The sequence below is a fragment of the Chaetodon trifascialis genome, chromosome 13 (genome assembly GCF_039877785.1).
Source record: "Chaetodon trifascialis isolate fChaTrf1 chromosome 13, fChaTrf1.hap1, whole genome shotgun sequence".
NCBI classification, from domain to species: Eukaryota; Metazoa; Chordata; class Actinopteri; order Chaetodontiformes; family Chaetodontidae; genus Chaetodon; species Chaetodon trifascialis.
The window spans coordinates 10,617,456-10,641,717 of NC_092068.1; the positions used below are offsets into that span (position 1 = coordinate 10,617,456).

A 24,262-nucleotide genomic window follows, 5' to 3' on the forward strand; every position below is an offset into this window, starting at 1 on the left:
GTTGCCCCTTTGCTGCACTGCAGTGATCTTATGTCGAGGTGCTTGAGGACAGCAAAATAATGAGGCCTTGAAGTGTCTGCATTCTCCTTCTGGTGCCCTGATGAATGGTGACAGGTTGTATTTACAATCTTAAAAGGTGCTGACACTGCTGAATTCTGCACCTCTTGGAGAAGTACCAAAACCTTGCTACCCTTGAGCAAATGTCTATGTGTTAGCCCCTGCTGAGGTGTGGAGGAGCTGCTGTCTGTATGAATGAGGGCTATGATAGACTTCTCTGGAGAGATGGACTGAGCTCTCGCCTGAAGGTCAGACTGTCAAAAGGGTAATATCAGACCTGCTGAGGTGGAGTTCTGCCCTGCTCAGTCTTCCATTCTTCGAAACATCACGGGAGAACAAAGTTGGCTGTATGAGAAGGAGAGGCGTTAGCATGTAATGGATATAAATACTGACCATTAGTGTTATGTAGCGGAGTTGGTTAAGATGGTGCTGTTTGATGGTCAGCATAGAGCGTTTCCTGTCATTACTGATGGGCTGATTATGTGAGGTCGCTGCGTTTTCTGTGTTTTCCCCTCGCAAGCCAAAGTGAATAAGACAGCTGCAGATGAACACTACAGATACAAACCTTGGCTTGCCATTCAGTATGGCATGGCTGTAGCAAGCATTAGGTTAGCAAAGTGGGCTAAACTTGCATGCGATTAGGCTGTCAACGTCTGAAAATAAAGAGCTGCAGACGGAGCCACATTGGCATGCAAATACTGTACTGACATTTAAAGCTGGCTTAACATAAATGAGAAAAGAGAATGGATCGAAGAGGAGCTTTGGCCTCCCACTGCAGAGCTGCAGATCTACTGGGGGTAACGGACAAGTTGGACTCCTCAGAACCTTTCTGAATGAAATAATTATTCCCTTGTATCAGACTTCACGACAAATGGGACTGAGGGTCGATTAAGTTCTAAGGGGGACGTGGTGTTGATCCCATAAAGGGCATCAGGAGATGTATGGCCTCTTACAAGATCATTTAAACCACTTAATGGACGACAGGAATTAATGGCCGCCATAGAGGAGAGTCAATTATATGGATATTTTCATAACATACCGTGTATAATTCATAGTGTAATGGCACCCACACCAATCAGTCCCCCTGCTTTTGTTTTGGGTGTAGCCTGTTTTAAATGAAACTATTGACTGTATTTGGAGGTATAGAATAAGTTACTGTCTTCATACAGTGATATAGATGTGTTGTCATTGTCTGCCATTGTGGGGTGGCACAGTCTTGATGGCAGTGGCTCCTGTTAATTTGTATTAATGTCAGATAATTTAGAGTTGCGATGGATGTATGTGCACGCCTTGTGCTCTCAGGCAAAAAATTGGATTCATTAAGAAGACGGAGGAGCTGGTTGGGTTTTTTGGCCCCGTGGTTTCAGGTCACTGAGTAATGTGAAGAGATGGAGAGGGTCTTGGCCTGGAGGATGGGGGGAGCTGGTCAGAGACAGAGTGGATAGGACAACACCCCCACACAGGAGCACATCACTCACACTGACATGTCTCTCACCGGGCACACTGTTTTCGCCCCTCCGCTCTTTTACAGCGAGAACAGACAGTGCTTGTGACTAAGAGCAACGAAGTCTCATGACAGTCTTGAGTGTGAGGAAGGGAGGTGATGGCTTTAGGTTATTCTGCTTACATGCATATCAATCAGTATGATAGTCTGCTTGTGTTTATTACGGTGTGCACTGGTTCACATGAAAGCACAAGTAGTCATTACTGCAGCAACCTTCATAATTACACATACATAGACAAAGCACACTCATTCATGCAGACAGTAGCATTGGTTGGCACGAGCCTGTCATTGTCAAATGCAATCATGAATGGGTGATGACGATGGCTTGAAAATCAAAAACATCCCCTTTTTTTGAGACTCAGGCTCTCAGTTTTCACCTCCTTTTGTTCACTGCAAAGTGTACCAGACTGATCAAACGACTGTCATGTGTGCTGAGACGTCTTTGAGGATCCCTCCCCATCTGCAATTCTCATCAGAGACACTCGTTTGCATGTAGACCACACCTAGACATTCACAAGCATGTGTGCATTAGTAACAGCACATTTGAATGATAAATGTAAAGAGCCAATAAGATTCAGGTGATGTGAATGAATCACACGCGCTGTGCCAGAGCATAAATGTTAAATTCAAGCACTTCACATCAGAGCGTCAACCGTCGCTGTTTCTTTTTATACCTCATACACACACACAGGCACACACACAGACACACACATACACAATATATGCAAATTTTACACACTGGCAAACGTGCACTTTGTGGGAGGCCCTGGGCCTGGGTTTGGGTTTGAGACCTCAGCACCACGCCGCACAGCATCGAGAGGCCATTAAATCATGGGTCTGTTTGATGTGCAGGCTGTGTGCGACAGGATGTGAGGGAGAGGGAACAGCAAGCGCCCTTTTTATTTTTGTTTTGAATGTGTGGTTGTTTTTGGCATACTAGCCAACTAGTGTTGATGAAGCACACTTTTAACAAGAGTTTAAAAGAAGGGACATTTATTCTTATGAAACTCCTTTTAGAACAAAACGATCAATATGCTTCGGTTTTGTGAGACATCCCCTCTGACTGTACATTGTGACCATATGTAGTATGTGAAGTATTTAACTTTGGTTCCATTCCACCACTGTTGATTTCTGTTACCCTTGTGTCAAATCCAAGTGATTTCTCTAATTCTGGTGAGTTTATTAACTAGTCTGTCATGCTGACTTGAAAATCACAAAAACAAAAAAGCTCAAATTGGTCCCCTCTGCATCATTTTGGCTTAACTTTATCTTGTGAGCCTTTGTTTTATTCTGCAGGCGATTAAGCCATTAGTTCAACATCTGACCTTTTGTTCGTAGTATTTTTCGCCCTTAACTTCTTGCGTCCCTGCTAAAAATGCCCTATAATGAATGCCAGGGGGTCCTCTCCTGAGCAGAGCATCCCTATGGTGGACAGTTTGCATGTCGGAGTCCCTGATGACTGGCCATGTTTTGTGGGCACTGATATGCATCCATTTTTCATCTCTTGAGATCCTTGAACTTAGTCTGACCTTACCTCACTGACCTCTAATCAGTCATAGGGCCACATGGCCTGTGCTTTTTTGATCCTACTAATGGTGCTGACGGAGTAGAACCATGCCCAGTTCCTGACGACGCTGAGGTCATCCGGAGGCGCTTTGATACGAGCATCTATAGGAATGCAAATGTGACCGGCTGCCTGACCAGTACATTACAAAAGGAATAACAGCAGCCTGGGGCAGACAGTGCAGCTGCCCCATTAGTTTTATTCTCTGGGTTACATAAAAGACAAACATAATTAGGCTCTGTGTGTGTCACACAGGAGACAAATGCATGTGGCATCTTGTAATGTTTAAAGCCTTGTCTTACCTCAGTGAGAACATGAGAGTGATTAAGGAATTGTTTAAAGGGGCAGCTGGGTCAAGGGTCATGAGTGATAAGTGAGGTCGCACAGGGTCGTCAGGAGTCTGGTTCATCAATTTTGCCTCACACTTGATTCAGCCAAAATGCACAAAGATGCTCTGGTTAATATATTATTTTCTGTGAAAGTCACAACAATAGCATGCTCCTTTCACCATGTGGCTAAAGTGTAATTTATCACACAGGTGAGAGAAAATGTGGGAGCGAGCTGCTCATCCTCCGAGCTTTAAAGTGGTCAGCATACTTCAGTTACTCCAACCTTTATGTGAGAAATTTACGTGCTTAAGCTAATCAATAACACATAAAAGACTGCTGTTCTAACAAAAGAAACTGTAGTGAGCTCATCGGTAGACTATGTTTGAGTCAAAAATAACACAGCCTTTTTAAACATTTTAAGAGGTTCTTGCAGTTACTAAACATGTGGAAGCTGTGCTCAAGCACTAGAGCGTTTTTCCATTTCTCAACATTTGTAGAGCCACCTCATTTATCAGTGAGAAGCTGATGCTGTGAAGCCAGCTGGGATCCCTGCGTTCACATTTTCAGCTAGGCTGACAATAGCAATGAGAAAACCATACAGTTTTTGATTTGGTTTACTTACTTTACCTTAAAACATTTTATAGCACGTTATATTGTTTCTTTTGTGTTTCTGGAAAAGGCCGCTATAAAGAGATGATTAATGGTATCTCTGATGAGGAAGCTTTGCTCATTTCAGTATAATAAAAATAAAAATTGCCATTCCATCCCAAAGTTTTATCACTGAGTTTTGTGTAGTCAAATAAGATAGGACTAACAGTCAAAGAATGACATTCATATGGAAACTATTACTATTCAGTGTTCTAAAAGTAGACCGCCTGTCTACACTGATTCCAAGTTAATGTGATATATATTTAGTGTAAAGGGCAGGGATAGTGTATACTTAAGGTTTGGATAGCTTGTGCAGCTTTTAGCAGCTCCCCTTACTGTAATTAAAGCTCTGACTGTGTTAAAAGCTTGTGGGTGTGTGAATGTGGGTTTGTGATATTTTTTGTGATACATTCTGAATACTGCTTTTTGTGCAAGAGCGCAATTAATGCTAGTGTCTTGAGAGCATAATCTGAAATGCCTTAACTTTATGTTAGCTTTCACAAGATGGTCTGTTGGGTACATCTGTAAAATGGGCTAATAGGCTATTTTACTGCTTTTGCATGTGTACCTTTTCATGGGCCCTTGCCCGGGTGACCTGCAACCATGTCATTAAGTGTGCTGCCTGGAGCCCGGAGCAGTGTATATATACTCTGTCCTCTGCAGGGACGGGCATCCCCATCAGGGTCCGCCTGTACCACCCCTCCATATGGTGGCTCGTCATTAGTTTTCTGTTGCCCTGGTGCCTGGGAGGTTCATCAAACCCTCGAGTCCAATCTCTCCAAAGCCCTATTTCTACTCTACTGTGACATTTCTCTCTCTGGCCAATCGGATAAGTCACACATGGCTTCACTGCACGAAAGAACAGCAGCAGCCTCAAGCAGATGTTGCTCTGCAGACTGCCCATGAAGTGGAAAACTGGGTTTCAAGAACAGTATCTGACTTTATTGTTAAAGAGTTCACTATGTCTTGGAAGGGGAGATGTGGTTTTAAGGCTATGAGTCAAGATCTTTGTGAAGGGTAAAAATGCAGCAGATTATATTTTTCATGTACCACCGTTTTTAGATTGTGTGGCTTGACGGTAATTTGAGATATGAATGAATAACAGGTCCCCTATAGCTTTCTTTTTTTGCTCCAGGGTAGTTCACATTTGTAACAAGATAGAATTCTCTAGAGTAGAAAAAATAAAGCAAGCAATCACAGAAAAACATAGCATAGCATGAACCATAAAAGAGAAAGGAAATATTATTTTGAGTGGGGTTTTTTTATATTCAAGGTAAGGAAGAACAGTTATTTTTGTTCACTTTTATTTTGTAATATGACCAATATTTTTCATATTCAAGTGTGTATGAAAAAAAGTCACTGGTTTCTTAAAAAGCTAAATACAATAAGCATTGGATCAAGGCACATACAAGACTGGCCAAAGGGCATACAATGCACTTTGGTTTTCAATTGTTAAGAACAGTTAACTTCAAATTGTGGAAACATAAAAGTGTGTTCATTTGGAAAATAATACAAAATAATACTCATAACAAGGAGTTGCTGCCACTGTGGTATTTCTAACGAAAGCCAACATGTTTTGTCTTTTTGGCCTGGTGACTAGAATGACGTATGGTACATGGTACTAAAGAATGCCGCCATTGTCGTTTGGCCATTGTTGGCTTGTACAAATAGAGATAGTGGGGGGTCCTCTGTGTCAGCCTGTCCAGTCTACTTGCTTTGAGGAGCAGAGAGCCCCTTAAGGTCGGTGTGCTTTATCTGCCCTGTGCTGTGGCCTACAATCCTATCAAAAACACTGGAACCCTATATGGGTTGCTTTGCTGTGTTTCTTGTTCTTGCAAACAGAAAAAAAAATCACACACTGAACAAAGCAGAGAAATAAAGCATGGCACCTCATCTTTCACTATTCCTACTCCATACCAGATGAATACTAGAGCAAGACTCTTGGTCCATCGTATGTGGAGACAGCTGCTGACAGCTCATTTTTTTAGAGGGCAACATGCCTGCTTTGCAAATTAGTTGATCAGCTGTGCCTCAGTTTACTTCATGTCATTTTTTTGCCTTTTTGTTTTTCAGACAGCCACAAAGTTAAAAGAATGACCTGTGCTTATACTACAAGGTTTTCTAAGGTCTGATTGTTCAACACAGCAATGAAAACCCACTTTCACAGTTGACAAGTCATCAAATCTCAGTAGAACACAGAGTTTCTTTTAGTTGGTCGATAACCTTAAGCAAAGGAAATACAGTACAAATTACTACAAATCCCTAAAATATAGAATTGCAGTTAGTTACAATACCCACTGATGGTTCAGTGATGGCCTGCAACTGGAACGTTCTCCGTCTTCATAAAATGTCCTTAAATATAAATTATATGGCAAATGTACAGAACATTGCTTCCTTAGTCTTATATATCCAGTGTTTTGTAAAAGTCTTGCCACTCTGTTTAAGCTGCGCACTCATCATTAACGGCCATGCGCAATATCATGAATGGGAATGGTCTGAATCTGGTATTCCACTGTCTCTGTAGCTCCTGTTGTTAATATTGTTCTCACTGTGTGGGCTTTTGTATAAACTCAGGCCATTAGGCGGGAAAATCGTGTGTATCACAAACTCCTCCTTGGACACAGGCAGGTGATTTATAGGTATCATTTGAAAAGAAGTCTCTCGTATTTCTAGGATGGAGTTGTCTTTCTTAGTGCCAGCCTCAGCATAGTCATCCTTTCTCCGACGGCCTTTGTTGTAGGTGCAGTTCCTGGAAAAAAGTGAACCGTTCCTGTGGACATACCAGCACACCAGTGCCAACATGATTATTGCCAAAAGAGCCACAGCCCCTCCGATGATGGCAGCCAAAGGCAGACTGGAATTTTTGTAAGGCTCTTTCTCCTGCTCTCTGTTTAAAGTTGTGGTCGGGTTGTATGATTTGTGAGAGCCAGTCTCTGTCTCTATGCACACAGGGGTCTCATCTGACAGGTAAATGTTGCTGGTCTCCATGGGAACCATGCATATCCTATAGGAAGACTCTGGCTCCAGCGCAGTGAGCAGGTACTCCTTCCTCTCCCCCTGCACAATGGTTTCAGTGATGGAGCCAAAGGCAGGGCTGTGTCCCAGCTTTAGCCAGCTGAGCCGTAGGGCAGTCATGGGCTGTGACACCCTCCATGATATGTGTATTGTATCTGCACTACTTGACTTCACGCTGATGGTGATGATCTTTCTGCCTGAAGAGGCGGTAGTGCTGTGGTAGTTCTTACCGGTGTCAGGCCCTTTTACTACAGGCCTTTTAGTCACAAACAAGGGCCACTGGGGCTGTGATGGGCGTAAAGTGTTGGAGACTGTGCTGGTCTCGTATGTGGGGCTGAGCTCTGAATCTGTGCAGTCGAACATGTCTGTAGTTAGATCTTTAATTGCCATGCCTTTGACCTTATCAGGACCCTGGCACATGAAGCCACGTACATTCACCTTAGATGGCAATGACCGCAGCCAATCACGCACCCATTTCATCCTGCAAGTGCATTGCCAGGGGTTGTTGCGTAGCAAGAGCTGTGTGAGATTGTCCAGATCTTCAAATACACCCTGGGGGAGGCTGCTCAGGTTGTTGCCAGACAGGTCCAGGCGATACAGCTGCCTAAGGAAGGCAAAAGCCCCAGGCGGGACCCGATTGATGTGATTATCTTGTAGCTGCAGCTTCTCCAAACTGGTGCCTGGCAAATTGGCTGGCGGTGATGTCAAGGAGTTTCTCACAAGCGAGAGCTCAGTCAGGTTGATCAGGTTGACGAAAGCCATCTCCCCAATCCCGCGGTTGTTGAGCAGGTTACCATCCAGTATTAATCGCTTCAGGTTGATGAGATCTTGCAATGACTGCTCTGAGATGGAGGAGATGCGGTTGTCATCAAAGCGCAGCTCCTCAATGCTCATGGGTAGGCCTGAAGGGATGGTACTTAGGTGGTTTCTGGAGAGAAAAAGTAGTCTCAGGTGATTACTGTCCCTGAAGGCCCCCTCCTCTATGCTGACTGCTGAGACAGAGTTATCATCCAGGTGTAGTTCTTCAATGTAGGGAATTTGGGCTAAAGAGGCATGGGTAATCATCCGAATGTTGTTCTCCTGAAGGTGAAGCTCTTTAAGCCCAAGGGGAAGGTTAGTGGGGAACTCATCCAGATTGTTGCAGTAAAGGTAGATCTTCTCCACATTTGAGAGCCTGCGGAGCTCTGCAGGAATGCCTGAACTCTTGATGCGATTGTTTTGCAGGAAGAGCACTGTAGCATCATGGGGTAGACCAGTAGGGATGGAAGTCAGGCCACGGTCATTACAGTAGATGAATGTTCCATCACAGCGGCAAGCTGATGGACATGAGGCGGAGGTCACCAGGGGGTTAGCAAGACCTAGCAGCAGCCCGATCCTGATGAGGAAGAGGATAAAGGCCTTGCATTGACGCACCATCTTGAAGCTGTGTTGCCTGGCAGTCTAATCACTCAAGAGCCCCTGGGGAGAAGACACAAGGGTACATTTAATGCACAAGTCCTTTAAAGGAGAGCCAAATTCCTGTTCTCATAATTGCTGGGTGTTTGAAATGCTGCCTGCAGCACTTTGTAGATTAAACAACTCCTGAAAGAATCAATTTGAATTCCTCCTATTAAATTGATATGAATTGATAATTAGGATTGCCAGACAGTGAAAACAAAGTGGAGCTTTACTTAACAATAAACTATTTACTTCAGAGCTGACTTTACATCATCTATACATTTCTGAGCGTTTGAAGTTTAAAAAGTAACCTGCATTAGAAATAGAACAACTTTTTGTTTTCTTCCTTTTCATCAGAAATGTTCCAACTTGTGAGCTCTGTGAATTGAATCTCTGTGCTTTGGCTTTTTGGCCTTGACTTGTGAAATGTAATAGCGTTCCCTAGTTGTTTTACACGTTTCTGTATCTCAAGGCTGCCATTCATCGCTTCAGACCACGAGGGTGAACAAAGTCAGGCTTTGTTGATGAACTGTTGTGGAACCGACATACTCTTAAATCCTGTTAGATCATTCCCCATGCCCTTCACCATTCAAATTCTGGAGTTTAACTGGCCTCTTACAAGGTAAAAAAGAAATCTCTCTCCCCTAATTAAAGTCTTTACCACATTGAGATCCAAGCAGATCTCTGTTTCTGAAACAGTTTTAGGGGGGAGGGGGAGATAAAATTTGTGAGCTTTATTTAATCTAGCACAAAACTATTAATTAATGATCTTTGCTGTAATTGTGATGGGTTTAATTGTTTGGAAAAATCTACATATTGAAAAATTTAGCATTACGTTTCACAATTCATAAAATTATGGTGGATGGCCTTGAAATGAACAAAACCGTGGTGTAAAGCATAAGATGCCGTCTGGTTGTCTGTCTCTTTCTTCACTATCAATGTGTAGTTACCTTTTAATTAGGATAATACTGATTTATTGCTTTAATTATGCAATCTGGCCATCACCTCCCTTCCTGCACGTCTCATTAGAAATTGTGGTCTGATCAGTGAAGTGGAAAGAAGCAAAGCCATCCGTATTTGTCATACCTGATTTATACGACGTGGTAAATCCTCTCCGGCCACCAAAAATCCAATCAAGATTTCCTCTTGAATTTCCTCTTATCCTTCCTGAAAGGAAAAGTTTGTCCGAGGGGTTTCTGGTGATATCCTGACCTGGTCAGTGTTTGCTGAGCTGATCCTTGTTTGGACGATGACCTCCTCTGTGTTGTCAGAGGCTCATGCTTTCAATGCCTTTACCATGGCAGATAAGCCTGGAGAAAAAGCATCCCCTCTCACTGACAAAGAATGCGCTCTCAGGTAATATTAAAAATCCTAATGGCCGTTGAAATTGTCAAGCTCAACAGCCATAACTGCAAATGAGATTTTTGGGGTGTTGTATAGTGATCCGTGTGTACGACGGGGTGAGCTTTAGCAAAGGCTCCTTTCTGCAATCAGGCCCGACAGGCATGATGAGTTGACACAAAGCTGGTCTGAGCCATGCCAATCCCCCTGTGCCACAGGCTCAATCCAGGCCTGTTCACTTGTGTACTCCAGGTCTTCAGGTAGCCCAGAATCCTCTGCTCCCTTGTCGAGCCTGTATACACATTAATCCAGGGCTCTGGTCCCTTCTCCTGAAGCCGATAACGAATGCTTTCCTTTCCTCTACGGAGCAAAACAGGACGAGGTGCTTATCCTTCTGGACGCAGCCTCCCCTCACGCTTCTGCAGCTTGACTCATACTGTGCCCTCCTCACACATGGGATGGGGCTCTGAAAAATAACCAAAGACAAACATGTTCAGCGCACCCATTCTGAAATTACATAATAATGTTTGAAGGCAATGGGAGAGTAATCTTCCACAATTGATAGAAAACATAAAAAGAAATCTAATTAAGGTTAGGAATGTGTTTGATAAAGAACTCTGACCTCCCTTACATTGTGATATTCTTATTTAGAAATACCCTTCCTCCTGGCCTATGATTTAGACTGTTGACCTTTAACGTACTGCTAGTTGAACAGGCCACATTTCTTTTCTATGGTGATACAAGAAAGAATGTGTGCATATGAAAGACAACAGTGATCTAGACCACAACACAATGGCTGAGGGTGGAGCCCCTGTGCCCTACTCAGTCCACTTCACTGCCTAGCTGAGCTTTTGGTGTATTACAAGAGACCGAGACCCTAAAAAATGCAGTCTTCGCTATCTTAAAAACAACGCAAGTCTACGTAAGAGGAAACCCAAATCCCTTCAGTGCTGAATTACATCGTTACAGAGCACACATGATGAACGACGGCCATTTGAATTTTGCATGGAGAAGAGGGTGGCTGTTGCATCCATCCCAGTCACTCCCAGCTCCTCTCCATGACCCCTTGCCCCCACCCTATCCTCTCTATACATTCTGTGCACGCTGTTTCTGTTTGTAAAAATAGAATTTCCTTTGCCAAAGAAAATGTTACGTTTCCTCTTGCAACACAATAGCTTTGTGTCATTATACGTAACCATCCATGTGACCTGCTGGCTGCCACTGTTTGCTGTAAAACATGTAAAGCGAAATTAGTAACGAGGGGGGAGCAGCCGTTTAACAGTTGTAGCCCATGACAAGGAGAAGATTAGGGAATTTGAGAGGCTTGTAACTCGATTACAACTCCTGAGATGCTGTCTAATAATAATGCCCCCCTTCCTTCTGTTCCATCTAAACATGGCCCCTCAGTCCAGTATTACATTAGTAGTAGATTAGAGTCTGGGGAAAAAGCACCAGATGTGACCTCTACTAACTTCTGGAATAAAGGAGTGTGACGGGGGAAAAAAAGATGAAATTTGGTAATGGAGTTTTAGAAAATGGCAGGATGATAGAAGGATATGTGCTGTCTCTCTGTTGGAATGAACTTTTAATGCAGCACTTAGTCAAGCTATTTCAATTTTAAATATCCCTTTTCACCTCATTTTGTAAAGTTCTCCATCGTCTGAATATTGTTAAGTATGTAGTCTTGATTTGAATCTTTGAATTCTTAGTATTACATAAAGGGAAGTAATAGCCTCTGCATTTCTGTCTTATCAAAGGAACCCGGCAGAGACCTATCTGCACTCAGGAATAATAGGCTTTTAGGGTTGTGAGACAGGATGATTCTCTGCATAAATAACCCCATATATGGTACGGTGCAACATTTCCGGTGAGTTTGCCTTTTTTGGCCACTGCATCTCTCTTACCTGCCGAGATAACAGAATCGGTGTCCAGTGGAAGGGACAACAGACATGGTTATTCATTTGTATTTATTTTAAACATACTGTAGTATAATGTATCTAGAGCCTCAGTGTCATGCTGTATTGTGGGTGATTTATCAGACGCCTGCTTTGAACCATGTACATCTTGCAAACTTTACGAGGAGCAGAGTCAGGCCTCGGTGCTGGGCTGTTTTTTTTTTTTCTTTTTTCCAAGCTCATCGGATTTCAGGAGAGTGGCCCCTCTCCATTGTTTGCTACAAGGCAAGCATGTGGACCTTGTAGCCTCAACAGAGGGGGCTTACGTATTAAAACATTATACTGAGGCAATATGAAAATTCCTCTAATTAATACAGCCAATTTTGTAAGAAACATGTGAAAGTACGCAGCTGCACACACACGCACGCTATGTTCCTGTGCACATAATCATTTTGAGAGCAATGGAGGCTAAACATTTTTAGTGATGGATGTCTTTCTCCATCGTTCTAATAAGCTCTGCCGGCCGACAGGAGATTTCTCTGGCAGTCAAAGTGACTTCTGCTTCATTTAATCCGAACTGGCAAAGTTAAATTGAGCATCCTGGTAAAATTGTGCGTGTGTATACAGCTAGTTACCTTTCAGTGGAGAGCGTGGGAGGTTCACACAAAGCTGGACACTGATAGCCATTGTGAGCTAAACACGCATAAATGCACATTAGTCTGCAATAACAGAGCCCAAGACTTTGTGCCCCCTAGTCATACGCTGCACAAGAAAGGCTTTGGAAAAACTCAAATAGAAACAATTTCATGCCTGTCAAAAGTATTGCAGATTATAATGACTTTTAGTTCCGTAAAATACAGAATAATATTACACAGGCTGCATTTAGGGGGAGAGAGCTGTAGAAGTAGTAATGGCTGGCTGTTAAATTATTCATGAGCCCTGAAATTAATTTTGAACCACAGCAGAGCTCTCCATTGGGAAATCAATGTTGTTTGTATCTGTTGTTGATTATTCACTCTAATTCATAATATAGTTTTGAATTATGATTGATTGCACATAATGATGTTAATCTGATTTTTTTTTTTTTTAAAGCAGATTTTGGATTTGAAAATGTGTTTTCTTTGCAACATTGCTTGGCAAGGTGATAAGCTCAAATAAGGCTGAAAAACATGAATTATTAATGACCGTATGATCATGCAAATAAATGGACTTATTTTGGGGAAGGACAGTTGGAGCTGATCTGATAGGAAAGCAAAATGTCCACTTGTGTTTTCTCGGATCTAATTTCTTGGTTTCGTGATTCTCTGCTCTCACACGAGGTGAGTTTTTGTCAGCGTTCGTCTGCCACCGATTTCCATATGAGTAAGTTGTACGTGAAGACACCGGCCAGCGGCCTGCTGTGGCGCAGAGACACAATGGAACATTCATGGTCACATCTGAATTCACAGGGACACTCAACACGTTTAGACCGGAGAGAAAATGGGAGAAAATCTCTGATAGTTTCACAGATTTGGTATGTGGCCTCCTGGCGCTGTCTTTAGATGGGCTGAACAGATGATACTTTTGCTGGCCCATTAAGAGCACAGAGAGGCCTGGGACAGACGGGGGTCTCTCTTTTGTAACAGCCTGAAAGGAGAGATCTGTAGCAGCTGCAGTGGTTTTTCCCCACATGGGGGTGGTAGGCACTGCAAAATGAAATGCGTGTGTGTGTGTCTGTATGTGACAAGCAAACAGCAAAACACTGGATACCCATGTTAAGTTCCACACAGGAGCCCAACAAGCACAGGCCAGACACCTACCTACAACACAGATTTGTTAACCTCACTACTGGCTCATCTGCAGTTTTCCCTGAGTCATATTGTTTGCAAAGGTTGCTCCTGTGATATTTATGCTCTGCAGCGTGTTTACACCTTCTCTTTTAGTAAGCACCGTGAAATGATTTGCCTCTTAAAGCTTGGAATCGATGTTAAAAGATCAGAGGCTAAATAAAGAATGAAAAGAACTGAATTAGGCCTCCTCACAGGACTGTGTTGAATCTGAAATGTGTCTTGGTAGTTCTGAAAGTCTTAGTATTACTTTGTCATTCATATTTCATGCTTTAACTTTCTGGGAATACATGATTCTGTCTGTAGTGACCTGGTTAGTTGTTAATCTGCAATGTGAATTCCCTCTGAAAGCAATTGACTGGGGACTTTTGCCTCAGGCAGTCATCACTGAAGACAATTGGGTCTGTCCTCATGTCTGCCGTGTTTAACAGGCTATTTATTTCTTTGTCTCTCAAACACGCTGAACAACAAAGAGCTACCGTTACGATGCTTGACAATTCAAGCCAGGTTTGCCTACGCTATTAGTGATTTACTGTAATCAGGCTGTGACCATATATAAATAGCCCATATATCAGTCATTGTTTAAAGCCAGGGTGACCTTATCTTCTCATGAAGATAAAAGGCTGTGTTAAATTGGATTAATAACTGGCCACGTCCTGGTGTTGCCAATAAGGCGTTCAGCTTAAATACAGTGCATGAGAATTGAAGGTGCACACTTCATTGCATTGTTCTAATGGGGTAAATATGAGGTTTGCATGGAGAGAGGAAACGAGCAGCGCACTTTTACCTCAGTAGCATGATAAACTGACATTAGAAAGGAGACGAGGGTATTAACGCGTTTATTTCTGGAGGCTTATTAATATGACAGTCATGTCAGAGCTGCAACTGCGCACAGATGTCAGGTAGTTGTTTGGAGGCATTGTCAGTGTAACGGTGCCGTATGTTGCCTGCGTTAAATGAGCCGCTGCTTATGTGCAAACTGGTGCTCATGAAACTTCAATTCATGTTATTTTGTGCATTTTCAGGGGAGCTTCATGACTGCGCCCTAAAGCTCTCACAGCGTATGTGAGGTTTGTTTTTGAGGGAGGGGGCCGTCGGTATTATTCGCAGACAAGCTTCCAGTTGCACACAGTATATCTGAATGCAGGAGGTTATGAAAAGGAGCTGGTCCGAGGCGTCCAGACAGTGACGCCGGAGACGCATTTAGCGGAGCTTCTCCAGCTGCCCCCTTCACGTCCAGCTCCGCGGGATGTGCGCTGCAATTTCAGCTGCTCACCGGGGTGTCTTCTCGGGCTGCGACACCGAGACTAAACCACACGGTCCCCTAATCCTATCAAGTCTGCGTATTCACCACCGATTCTGTCCCCACTGGGTTGGAGACATCGAGGGCTGAAGTCAGGAACGGAAAGATTTCAGACGTCCCTGTTGCTCTGCTAAGTGCTTTTCCCGTGTTTTGACCGGTGTACTGAGGCGGAGGAAGAGTGTGATCAAAAAGCAAATTCAGCATGTCGCAACAAGAAATTCATCTCTACAGACAGAGTGTGAAACGGGAGAGGGGGAAAAAACAGGAGACCTGGTGTTTGTGCTCTCTGTTAGATACATGCAGAATCAAGAGGGACGCAGCGCAGGGTCGAAGCAGCAAGTTGCAGGCGTGAGGGGGGGCTGGAGGTGACGAGAGACATGAATTATCTGTTTAAGTCTGATTTGTGTCGGACAAGATGAGCAGATTGATTTGCAGTGCGTAAAGTAATAGAAGAGCTTAAGGTTGTTTGGAGGAAAAGTGCACCCACTTTTTTTTTTTTTTTTACTATCTCTGAAAGCGCCTGTGAGGCAGTCACCTCAGAGAGAAACAGTATTTTTCGCCTGGGCCGAGTATTAAAACGTAAAGGAAGAGGGGGAGAAAAGAGGGCAACTAATTAGATACAAGCAACTCCTGAGGATTCCGCATGGCTTTGAATTCCGTTTGCCAGCGAGAAGATCCAAAAAGATGAAAAGGATGCATTCCCAACAGGACTGTAGCAGCACAAAACCGCACTTACCTCTATAATCAACCAAAAAATGGAAAGTAACAGGTATCCTCTTAAATTGGGGTTCACAACGGGGGGAAAAAATAATAATCCAATCCAGGCTATGAGGATTTAAATTGAGATCCAAAAAAAAAAACCCCAACAAAAAGAAAAAAAAAAAAACTCCAACAAACCTTCTCTGACTGACAAGGCTAGAGCTGTTTGGAGTTTATCTGTAGCAGCACTGCGATGTTTACTGGCGCCCACACACACACATACACATCTGTAGGCTGCGCAAGGAAATAGGTGAACGGGTAGATCTCAATACTAATGTGGAGTTGTGTTTGCCTCGAGCTTCAGTAGAGCACTGATGTCATCCGGGGGAGGGGTCTCTCTCTCTCTCTCTCTCTCTCTCTCTCTCTCTCTCTCTCTCTCTCTCTCTCTCTCTCTCTCTCTCTCTCTCTCTCTCTCTGGGAGATGCACACGAACGATGCAGTGTTGGATGGGTACACTAGGGGGAGTGGAGGGAAGGGGAAAGGCACTCGCTTCCTTGTCAGATGCGTGCACTTAAGAGGAGCGAGCGGCCACTGGTTGGAAAGCCGTGCTCACTGGCAGGAAAAGAGAGGATGAGGGAGAAAAGGTGGAAATGCACAGCACTGCATGTGTGTGCGCTTGTGTTGGTGAGGACGGCAGGTACACAGAGCCTGTCGCTGGCAGTGGTTTGATTAAGACTGGTTTGGCAGCTCTCTTTGAATTTTCATTTGCATATTTATTTGAGATTTGTTTGAGATGTCTCAGGATCATTTATGATTAGTTTTTTGGTATCAGGGCCGTGTTATCTCTGTTGCAGGTGTTCTTAATTATCTGTATTATCTAGACTTTGCAAATATTTTGGGGGGCTGTTTTCTGAAAGAGAGAATTGTAAACCCAACCTATTTTGTGCCAATAAAAACCTTGCCTTTTACTGTGTGTGAAGCACTTAAACACATTCAAACTTTGACAGGTCATGAATATTTGATCAAGCAGTCACAGTGAACCAGAATAATTTCCAAAAAGAATTTGGTCCTGTGTATGTATCTACCTCCGTGCTTGTGTGCATAGAGTTACCCTGACACACCTGAACCACCTGACTTTTGAACGTCCTGCTCTCTGTTTGACCCTCTTTGGTTTCATGTTTAAATGAAGCCAAACAGTGGGTTTGCCCCCTTCCAGGCCCACAGCAGCAGTGAGTCACACTGTTAGTCAAAGGGTTGTCCAGCAGAGATGACCCAGCCAACACTCTCTCCTGCCCTGCGTCATTCACAGTGTCTCCCCCTCCGGCTACCTGACAAGGCAGCCGCCACAGCCCGGTGCACTGAGCTGCAATGGAGCAGCTCCGTTCAGCAGCTTCCTGTCAATGCCAGTGGCTCAACGATTAGATCTGTGTGATGCATACAGCTGTCTGTGTAATGGGGAGACTCCTCTCCTGCATGTCATTCACTAAATACCACTTTTTGTTAATCAACTCTGGCCCATTATGCTATTCAGTTGTGAATGCCTGGAAGGTCTGCTTTCATTTGCAGTAAACAAACAGGTTTGTGAGAGAGATGTTACTCAACTTGCAGCTGTAGCAATTAATGACTATTAGTAAAGCAAGAGAACAAATTTTGTCAGTAAAGTAGCATTAGAGACACAGTGCGGCTGGTTGGGTGATATGTTATATTTGCGCAGATGTGTGTGTGTGGCGGGCAGTGGGCCAGGGGGCTCTTTGTGCTGTGAAAGGCTCTCACTCGTCCTTCAGTGGCAGACTATTAAATCAACAAAATAAAATGACAAAAATCACACAAAAAAAACAACAATGGACTCAGCTTACCGCCGATAGCTGATATATGTGTCCAGTCGCCCATGAGGAAGACCCGACGATATTTTACTGACAGGTGAATGGAGAAGCCTGACCTTGCAGTATTCTTCAATGCGTAAAGACTTAACATGCTTAAAGAAAATGCTGTTCATGTGTTTCACCTCCTGACGTGCACACAAAAACACAGCTCATTAATATGAGCATTTACGCTCCACTTCTCCTTCTCTATTCTGTTCTCCCGTTGTCTGCTCATGAGCTGATATGGACCTCTACTCCTAGCAATTGTTATTGCCTCATTAGGATAGTGCACACCACACAAGAGCGACTGTCCAAGTGTCTGACCACCGCTGACATCCCATGCCCACTTCTTTTGCCAGGACAGAATGTGTTCCAAGTCCGGCCTCAACACATCGGCACACTGTTAAACCATGATTGCCATCTTAACTGGAGTGCCTAATTGAACAGACACTTAAGCTTGGAGCATCTGCCAAAACTGCTTAGACCTCTAGTGGAGTTTTTCAGATTTGTTTGCTTTCTAGCTAAAGTGCCTCTCACTTCTGTTTGAAATACAATGGGATTTCCAGACAAATAGAAATCGTCTGCCTGTTCGCCGCTCACTCTGAGGCAGATCTGTATGAAATAAACATCCTGTTGTGTTGTGAACTTTCTCACCGAGGCTTAATGCTTCGTTACTTTGTTAATGAGCTTAACTATCTTATCATATTAGTCCAGGTGAGAGGTGAGAAAAGGTCAGGCTCGGACATCCTGACTTGATCCCTGTCTTCCCTCTGGGGGCACAGAGCAGAGAAACCTGTGCATGACCTCACTGTGGCTTCCTCTCCTAGATCTACTGCAGACACATCTGTCAGCAGCTGTTGATTGACCCTCTCTCAGACGTACAAAGAGCCCCACTGGAGGACCAGGGTGTTGGGTTTCTGTTATCTCAAGACCAGCGAAAATCTGTTGCCCTGTCCATCTTTCGTTCAAGGGGTCGGGTGCCCTCCTTTCCCAAAGATGCACTCTAGTCTGTCTGGCCAATTTCATGGTGTTTAGACAACACAAAGGTTGTTTCCTACTCTGTTGTGTGCGTTTGTGAAGATAGCTAAATATGTTAAGCCACTTGAAATGCTAAGTGGTGGCTAAAGTGCCTTTTGGCTCTGGTGGCAACAAAACAGCTGTTAACTGTGCGCTTGGTCTTTTCCTATATCAGACTGCCCTGAGCCCAGTTTTTGTCCGTCATGACAGACATTTGACCAGATGATTGATTTCCTTTTTTTTTTTTTTTTTTTTTTTGCTTTGCTGGTCAATAGTTAGGGCTTGCAGTTGGCAGACTGTGGTGCCCTACTTTCTGCACTGTATGCCAAATCACGCGGACCCAGTCTGATTGGGTAAGCTAGGTTTTATGGGTATTATTTTATCTCCCTCAATTTTCCGTTCATCTGTCACTTAAGCTTGAGTATGTGTTCACTGAAAAGCTTGTGTGAAACACAATAGGCCCCAAAACTGCTCAGGGGCTCACAGGGGAAAATGGAGACTGATTTCCCCTCATGTCTCCTTCCTTGCTCTGACTGGAATTCATTATTGATAGACTTTCTGTGTTCTTAACCGATGCCAAATAAAGGGGAACATGTAAAAGGCTGCTGCCAAAACCCCCCGCTTTGTTTTTCATTTACCTTCTGCATTATTTGCATATTCATCCTCTGCAGGCAATCAGCAGCGATCTTTGCTGTGGGCCTTTCATCTCCGCTCTGCCATCCTGACAGGCAGCTTTTCAGTATCACAACAGTTTAACTAGGATTTGCGGATGAGAGGTGCTGTTGGTTATGCTTGAGTATTCACATTTTTGATTCGCAGAGGGTATAATGTGTGTGACAGGGATAGAAAAAAGCTTTTTGGAAAAAAAAAATCAGTGAATGGATAAATATGTAGACAGATGTTGGATTTCATTAGTGTGGCTTTGTGTAGATGTAAATGTGGCATCATGGTGTTGCCCAAAATGGTTGGCAAGAAAAAGCTTTGACTGATGGAGCTTGTTGGATCTTTATGCATGTGATTGCTGATGTCAGTTATATGAACCAGGGCCTGACCATGGGCAGGGTTGCTATTAGGCCATACAGTAAGGTACTGGTCTTTTCTGATGCAGATGCCAGATGTTGAAGGATAGGTTGACCCATTCATCTCTTCGGACTAGGATGCAGCCCAGAGAAAGAAAAGAGCCAACAACAACAGAGACTAAAGAGGCCGACATCCTGCTGCTTAGGCAAGTCCAGGGGCCTCGGTCAGTAGTCATTTGGGCCTTGTGTTTGTGGAAGAATGACAAGCCATGCAGATTGCTCCGTCGGCTGTTTTTCCCCTCGTCTTTTGTTTTCTTTGGTTGTTTGTGGTTGCTGTTGTGTTGTCTGCAGAGACAGAGGAACTCAGGGATGAGCGAGTTCCATAAAAAAGGTGGAGGGGGGTAGGAGCTGACTTGTCAACCTTAGGACCTCCTATAGGTTAATGACCCCAAACACAATGCTCTGTGATCAGATTAGAGAGAGCACCCCCTCACTCCGCTGCACTAATCAGCACAATAAAGGAGATAAAAGATAGAATTACCATACAGTGTTTTCACAGTCCAGCATACATCCCTAATGTGGCTAATTGAAGCTCTTCTCTCCTGCTTTGTAACTGGTTTACTATTCCTGCACTAAATCTGTAATTAGCCAACTTAGCATCTTTTCTCCAGCCTTAGTTAAATGGCAGCATTTCTCTTTATGGACTCTTTATGCTTGTGCAAGCGCTGACAGAACCTTGAAGACAGACAGACAGACAGACAGACAGACAGACAGACAGACAGACAGACAGACAGACAGACAGACAGACAGACATTCCTTCAGTATATGGGTGAATTCAGTGTTTTAGTCTTTCAGATTAGGAGTTTGAGCGTCTTATGAAAGGGTCAGTCAGGGTTTAGAGCTGTAAGGAGAGGAAGTCAGGGCTAATGTTATCTAGTGAAGCAAACCAAGTCTTTGCTCTTTTTAGATAAGATAAGATAGATTGTATGAGACCTCAAAGTCCGTAATGGCCCTCTTGATTGGAGCACATACAGGAAGTGCAGTTTACAGGCAACAGTATTTTGAGCAAAGAGAAGGGGGGCACTAAAGACGGGACGTCTCGTCACACAGAGCTGCCATCGTTGATCAAAGTGTTCACTTATCTATGCCAAACACTAACTCTGACTTTGTTGTCTCTATGATCTGCACGACTCTGTTTACTCTCATGAGTCACATCTAAAAATTACCCTTTTTTAATGATTTCTCATCTCTGTTTTCTTTCCGCCGCTGAACACAATAAATAACTGTGAGGAAAGTACAAAAGCAATAAGAGAATTTTATATGTTCATGCTGTGTTTTTCAGAGCGATCTTGTAACATCAGTGCTCGACTCTGAACTGATTCTTCAGTCACTTGCTTGAAATACATCCTCATTATCCAGGAGTACTTATGCTGACATTTTATCATTGTGGTGCCGAGAAGCGTCTTCGGTTTAAGGTATTGTGAAAACCGGAGGAATTGGAGCCAGTTAATTGGCATTTAACTCCACCTGAAGGTGTTTTCATTTAACACCTCCAACCACCCCAACAACAGGGAGGTGTCTGCGTCTCAGCGTCTGGCACCAGGTCTTCAGCACTCATCCCGAGTGACTTGAATATCAGATGTCGTATTCCTCTGCAGCCAAGAGCCACATTCAAAGGAAGCCTATAGAACGGGATGATGGGGGAATAAAAGGACCAGTTGAGTCAAGGGGACGTTTATGACTTTCCTGAAAGAAGCACTCGTAGACCGCCTACCCTCCTATTAGTGCCAGAGTTTAAGGTGCTTGTGGTGGAGTTTTGAAAGACACGTTTTCGGTTAAATGCGGAGTAACTGGAGTAGACCCTCTTTTTGTTACTGGGGTGTTTCTGAGGTTAACCATCTGCAGGAAGAGGTGTGTTTGTGTGCTGGAGTGTATTACATTCGTGGTGATGGTGACGGGGTGGGAGGACTTCGGCATGGTGTACGAGGAGTGTTTATGTTCTTTTTGGACATTGACATGCTCCTCCTCTACATGTCCAATACAAGAATAAATAAATTGAATTCAGTTTTGTGTAATATTTAGACACACCATGTAGGCAAAGGTGACAAAAAGACCTCCCCAGCCCTTTCTAAAATTAGTAAAATTCTCCAAAACCCCATTCGGAGGAGAAAAGGAGATTTTACCTGCCATCAGGGCTGATAATTGCACAGCATGACAAAAAGCAGAGCATTGATGAAATTAAACATTTCCGTTGCTCTTGACTACAGGATCATTATGAAGTTCTACAATCTTTGAAGTATGTCTGTGCTAGCAGAGAAACAACATTAAAAAAATAGATTTTTAGTGTTGTTTAAGCTCTGGACCCAGGTGCAGTGCTTTTCATTTTACAAATCATAGCCTTGAAATATACCTTTCCATGCTCCAATTTCACAAATGAACAATGAAGACCAAGCTGTGGCATTTCACAGGCCAGTAAGAACTCCTTAAAGCTGACCCATCAAAGACAACCTGTAAAAGGTAGAGGAAGTCAACCAGCAAATCGCCGAGAGAGGAGATGGGTAGATGTGTTGGGTAAATAGAAGTAGTGTCATTATAACCAACATCAATCACACAGGCAATAACAGAGATGTGAATTTATACACGGCGATCGGGAAAAACACTGGGGGCAGGAGCTGCCAGACTTTGGCAGCTGCTGATGTAGTCTCAGTGTTGGTGTGAAAATGGCTGTGATTTGAAATGGAAATGGTCCTTTTCTCTGGCTGGTGTTATTGGCCAGCAGTCCTTGCACTGAATGAATTGTAGCTGCTTGCATCAAGTTTCTGCATAACATTGCAATAGACTCTGAAAAAAGCCTTCTCTTTGGAAAGGTCACCGTTAATGCGGAAAATGCCGGCATTTCCTTTTTGGAAACATTTGTCACTGTGACTGCATCATTTGCAAAAGCTTTTCTTCTATACCCATTTTGGCAGTTTAAAAAAGACATTTCCATGTCTTTTTTATGACCATGTGGACTGCTTCTAAAGCTTTCTTCATGGCTTTGGGTTCTGTACAACATCTTTCATATTGTTTAACAATATACTCTAACTGATAACATGAGCAGCTGCAAGGATAGGTGTTTGTTACAGCTTCTAACCTGCAATACAGGTGCTGAGTTCCGATTTTTATCTCCTGCAGTGCTCCACCTATGTCCTCTTATTGTACATGTGAATTGTTTGGCATTTAGTTCTCTGTACTTCTTCAGTTTTCATCTATAACTTTTCCTTTGCTGCTCCAGCGACCTAATTTCCCCAACGTGAGCATTAAAATTTCATGATCATTATCGTCATCAGCAGCGTTTCTCTTATTCATGCCTATCACCTGAGTATCTGCAATGGGAAGCCTTGAATTAAGCAGATGCATACCCCACATGAATTTCTTTAACTCTTTTCCAGTGTTGCATTACTAAGTTTTGAGCAGGAATTCCTTTGTAGTTTGTAAAAGTTGAGCCAAAATTCTGCCAAATACATTAAAGTTCTGTGTGCGCTGCAGCGGCAGCCGCCCCCGGCTCTCTCAGGATCGGGAAACCCCAGAGGAGGCTCCATTTAACCCCTAAGGATTAGTGCTCATGCCTACTTTAGCATTGGTAAAAGGGAAAACGTCTCAGCACATTGAGTCAATAGGGACTCAGGCCCACTCTACTGGCTTCCCACACAAAAACGGACAAAGAAAAAAAAGTGAAGCTTCAGCTCTGACTTGAATAGGGCTAGATGTTTGCCCAGCGTGCTTTACCATTTGCCCTTCCCCTGCCTTCACAGTACATTACCAGACCAAAAATATGAGGCTGTAATCTCAACAAAGTGTTCCTAGCGGGTACTTGCAGCTCGCCTTGAATATTTTGCCTGCATCAGTTACTCCACTTAAAATGCTAGGAAGATTTCTAATTGTGTTTTGTTTTTTCATACCAGCAGAGAACGGAAATGGACATGTTCTAGTGGTACTTGTTCAGTGGTGTGTTTGGACAGTGTTTATCCCCTGCCTTCTTTAATCCTGTATGCTGAGCTGACTCGCCTCTGCTTGGAGAAGAGCCTGGCAGCGTTTCTTTATGAGCTTTTTTTTTTTTTGTCTCTGTCTGCTTCCTTCTCTCTGTCTCCTAATTCACTTTCTCCTCCCATGTCGTAACACGTTATCAGAGATGATAGCCGTCCCTGCGTGGAGTATCTCCCTGTCTTGCCGGTGGAGGTTGGTGGAGAGACAACCCGGTGCTGTGTCTGAGGGCGTGGCCTCTCTCTCAGGGGTCCCCGGCAGAGCTGAGCCTCCGTCTGTTGACTTAAGTTCTCGGTTGACATTCCCTTGTGTTTGTCTTGGCTTTCATCATGGCTCCGTTCAAACAAGCGGCAGCAACTGATAAAACACATGCTCTCACTAACTCACAGCGACGCAAGCGCACACACACATAGTGACACTTGGACAGACTTCGATTTGACTTCATTGCAACAGGTGATTCCCAAAATGGCCTGTTAGCCATAGAAGCTGTATTGGGTGTTTCCAGGACAGCTCTTGTAAAAATGACACTGGCCTCTAAAGGTTGAGTGCATTAACAGCTGATCATAACGTGGACTGATATCAATCTCCAGCAGCTTCTCCTGCTGCCAGACTACAGTAGCTAGATGTTTCTGCTTGTTGAGTTGATTCTGGAGAGGACTGGAGTAAAATATCAGAAGACTGGTAACGTCTTTGATTCTCAAGGAGGGGAAAAAAGCAGCTGTG

At 43.6% G+C, this 24,262-nt stretch overlaps 2 protein-coding genes across 6 annotated transcripts in view; one reads left to right on the plus strand and one right to left on the minus strand.

Moving 5' to 3' along the window:
* Nucleotides 1-24,262, plus strand: part of macrod2 (mono-ADP ribosylhydrolase 2) — a 402,757-nt gene that overhangs the window by 68,774 nt on the left and 309,721 nt on the right. The gene's annotated exons all lie outside the window — the stretch shown is intronic.
* Nucleotides 5,390-15,956, minus strand: flrt3 (fibronectin leucine rich transmembrane 3). Its single transcript, XM_070977310.1, has 3 exons — nt 15,656-15,956; nt 9,641-10,361; nt 5,390-8,575 (listed from the first exon to the last, which is right to left on the minus strand). The coding sequence occupies exon 3, from the start codon at nt 8,531-8,533 to the stop codon at nt 6,581-6,583; it is 1,953 nt and encodes a 650-aa protein (XP_070833411.1). The 5' UTR covers nt 8,534-8,575; nt 9,641-10,361; nt 15,656-15,956; the 3' UTR covers nt 5,390-6,580.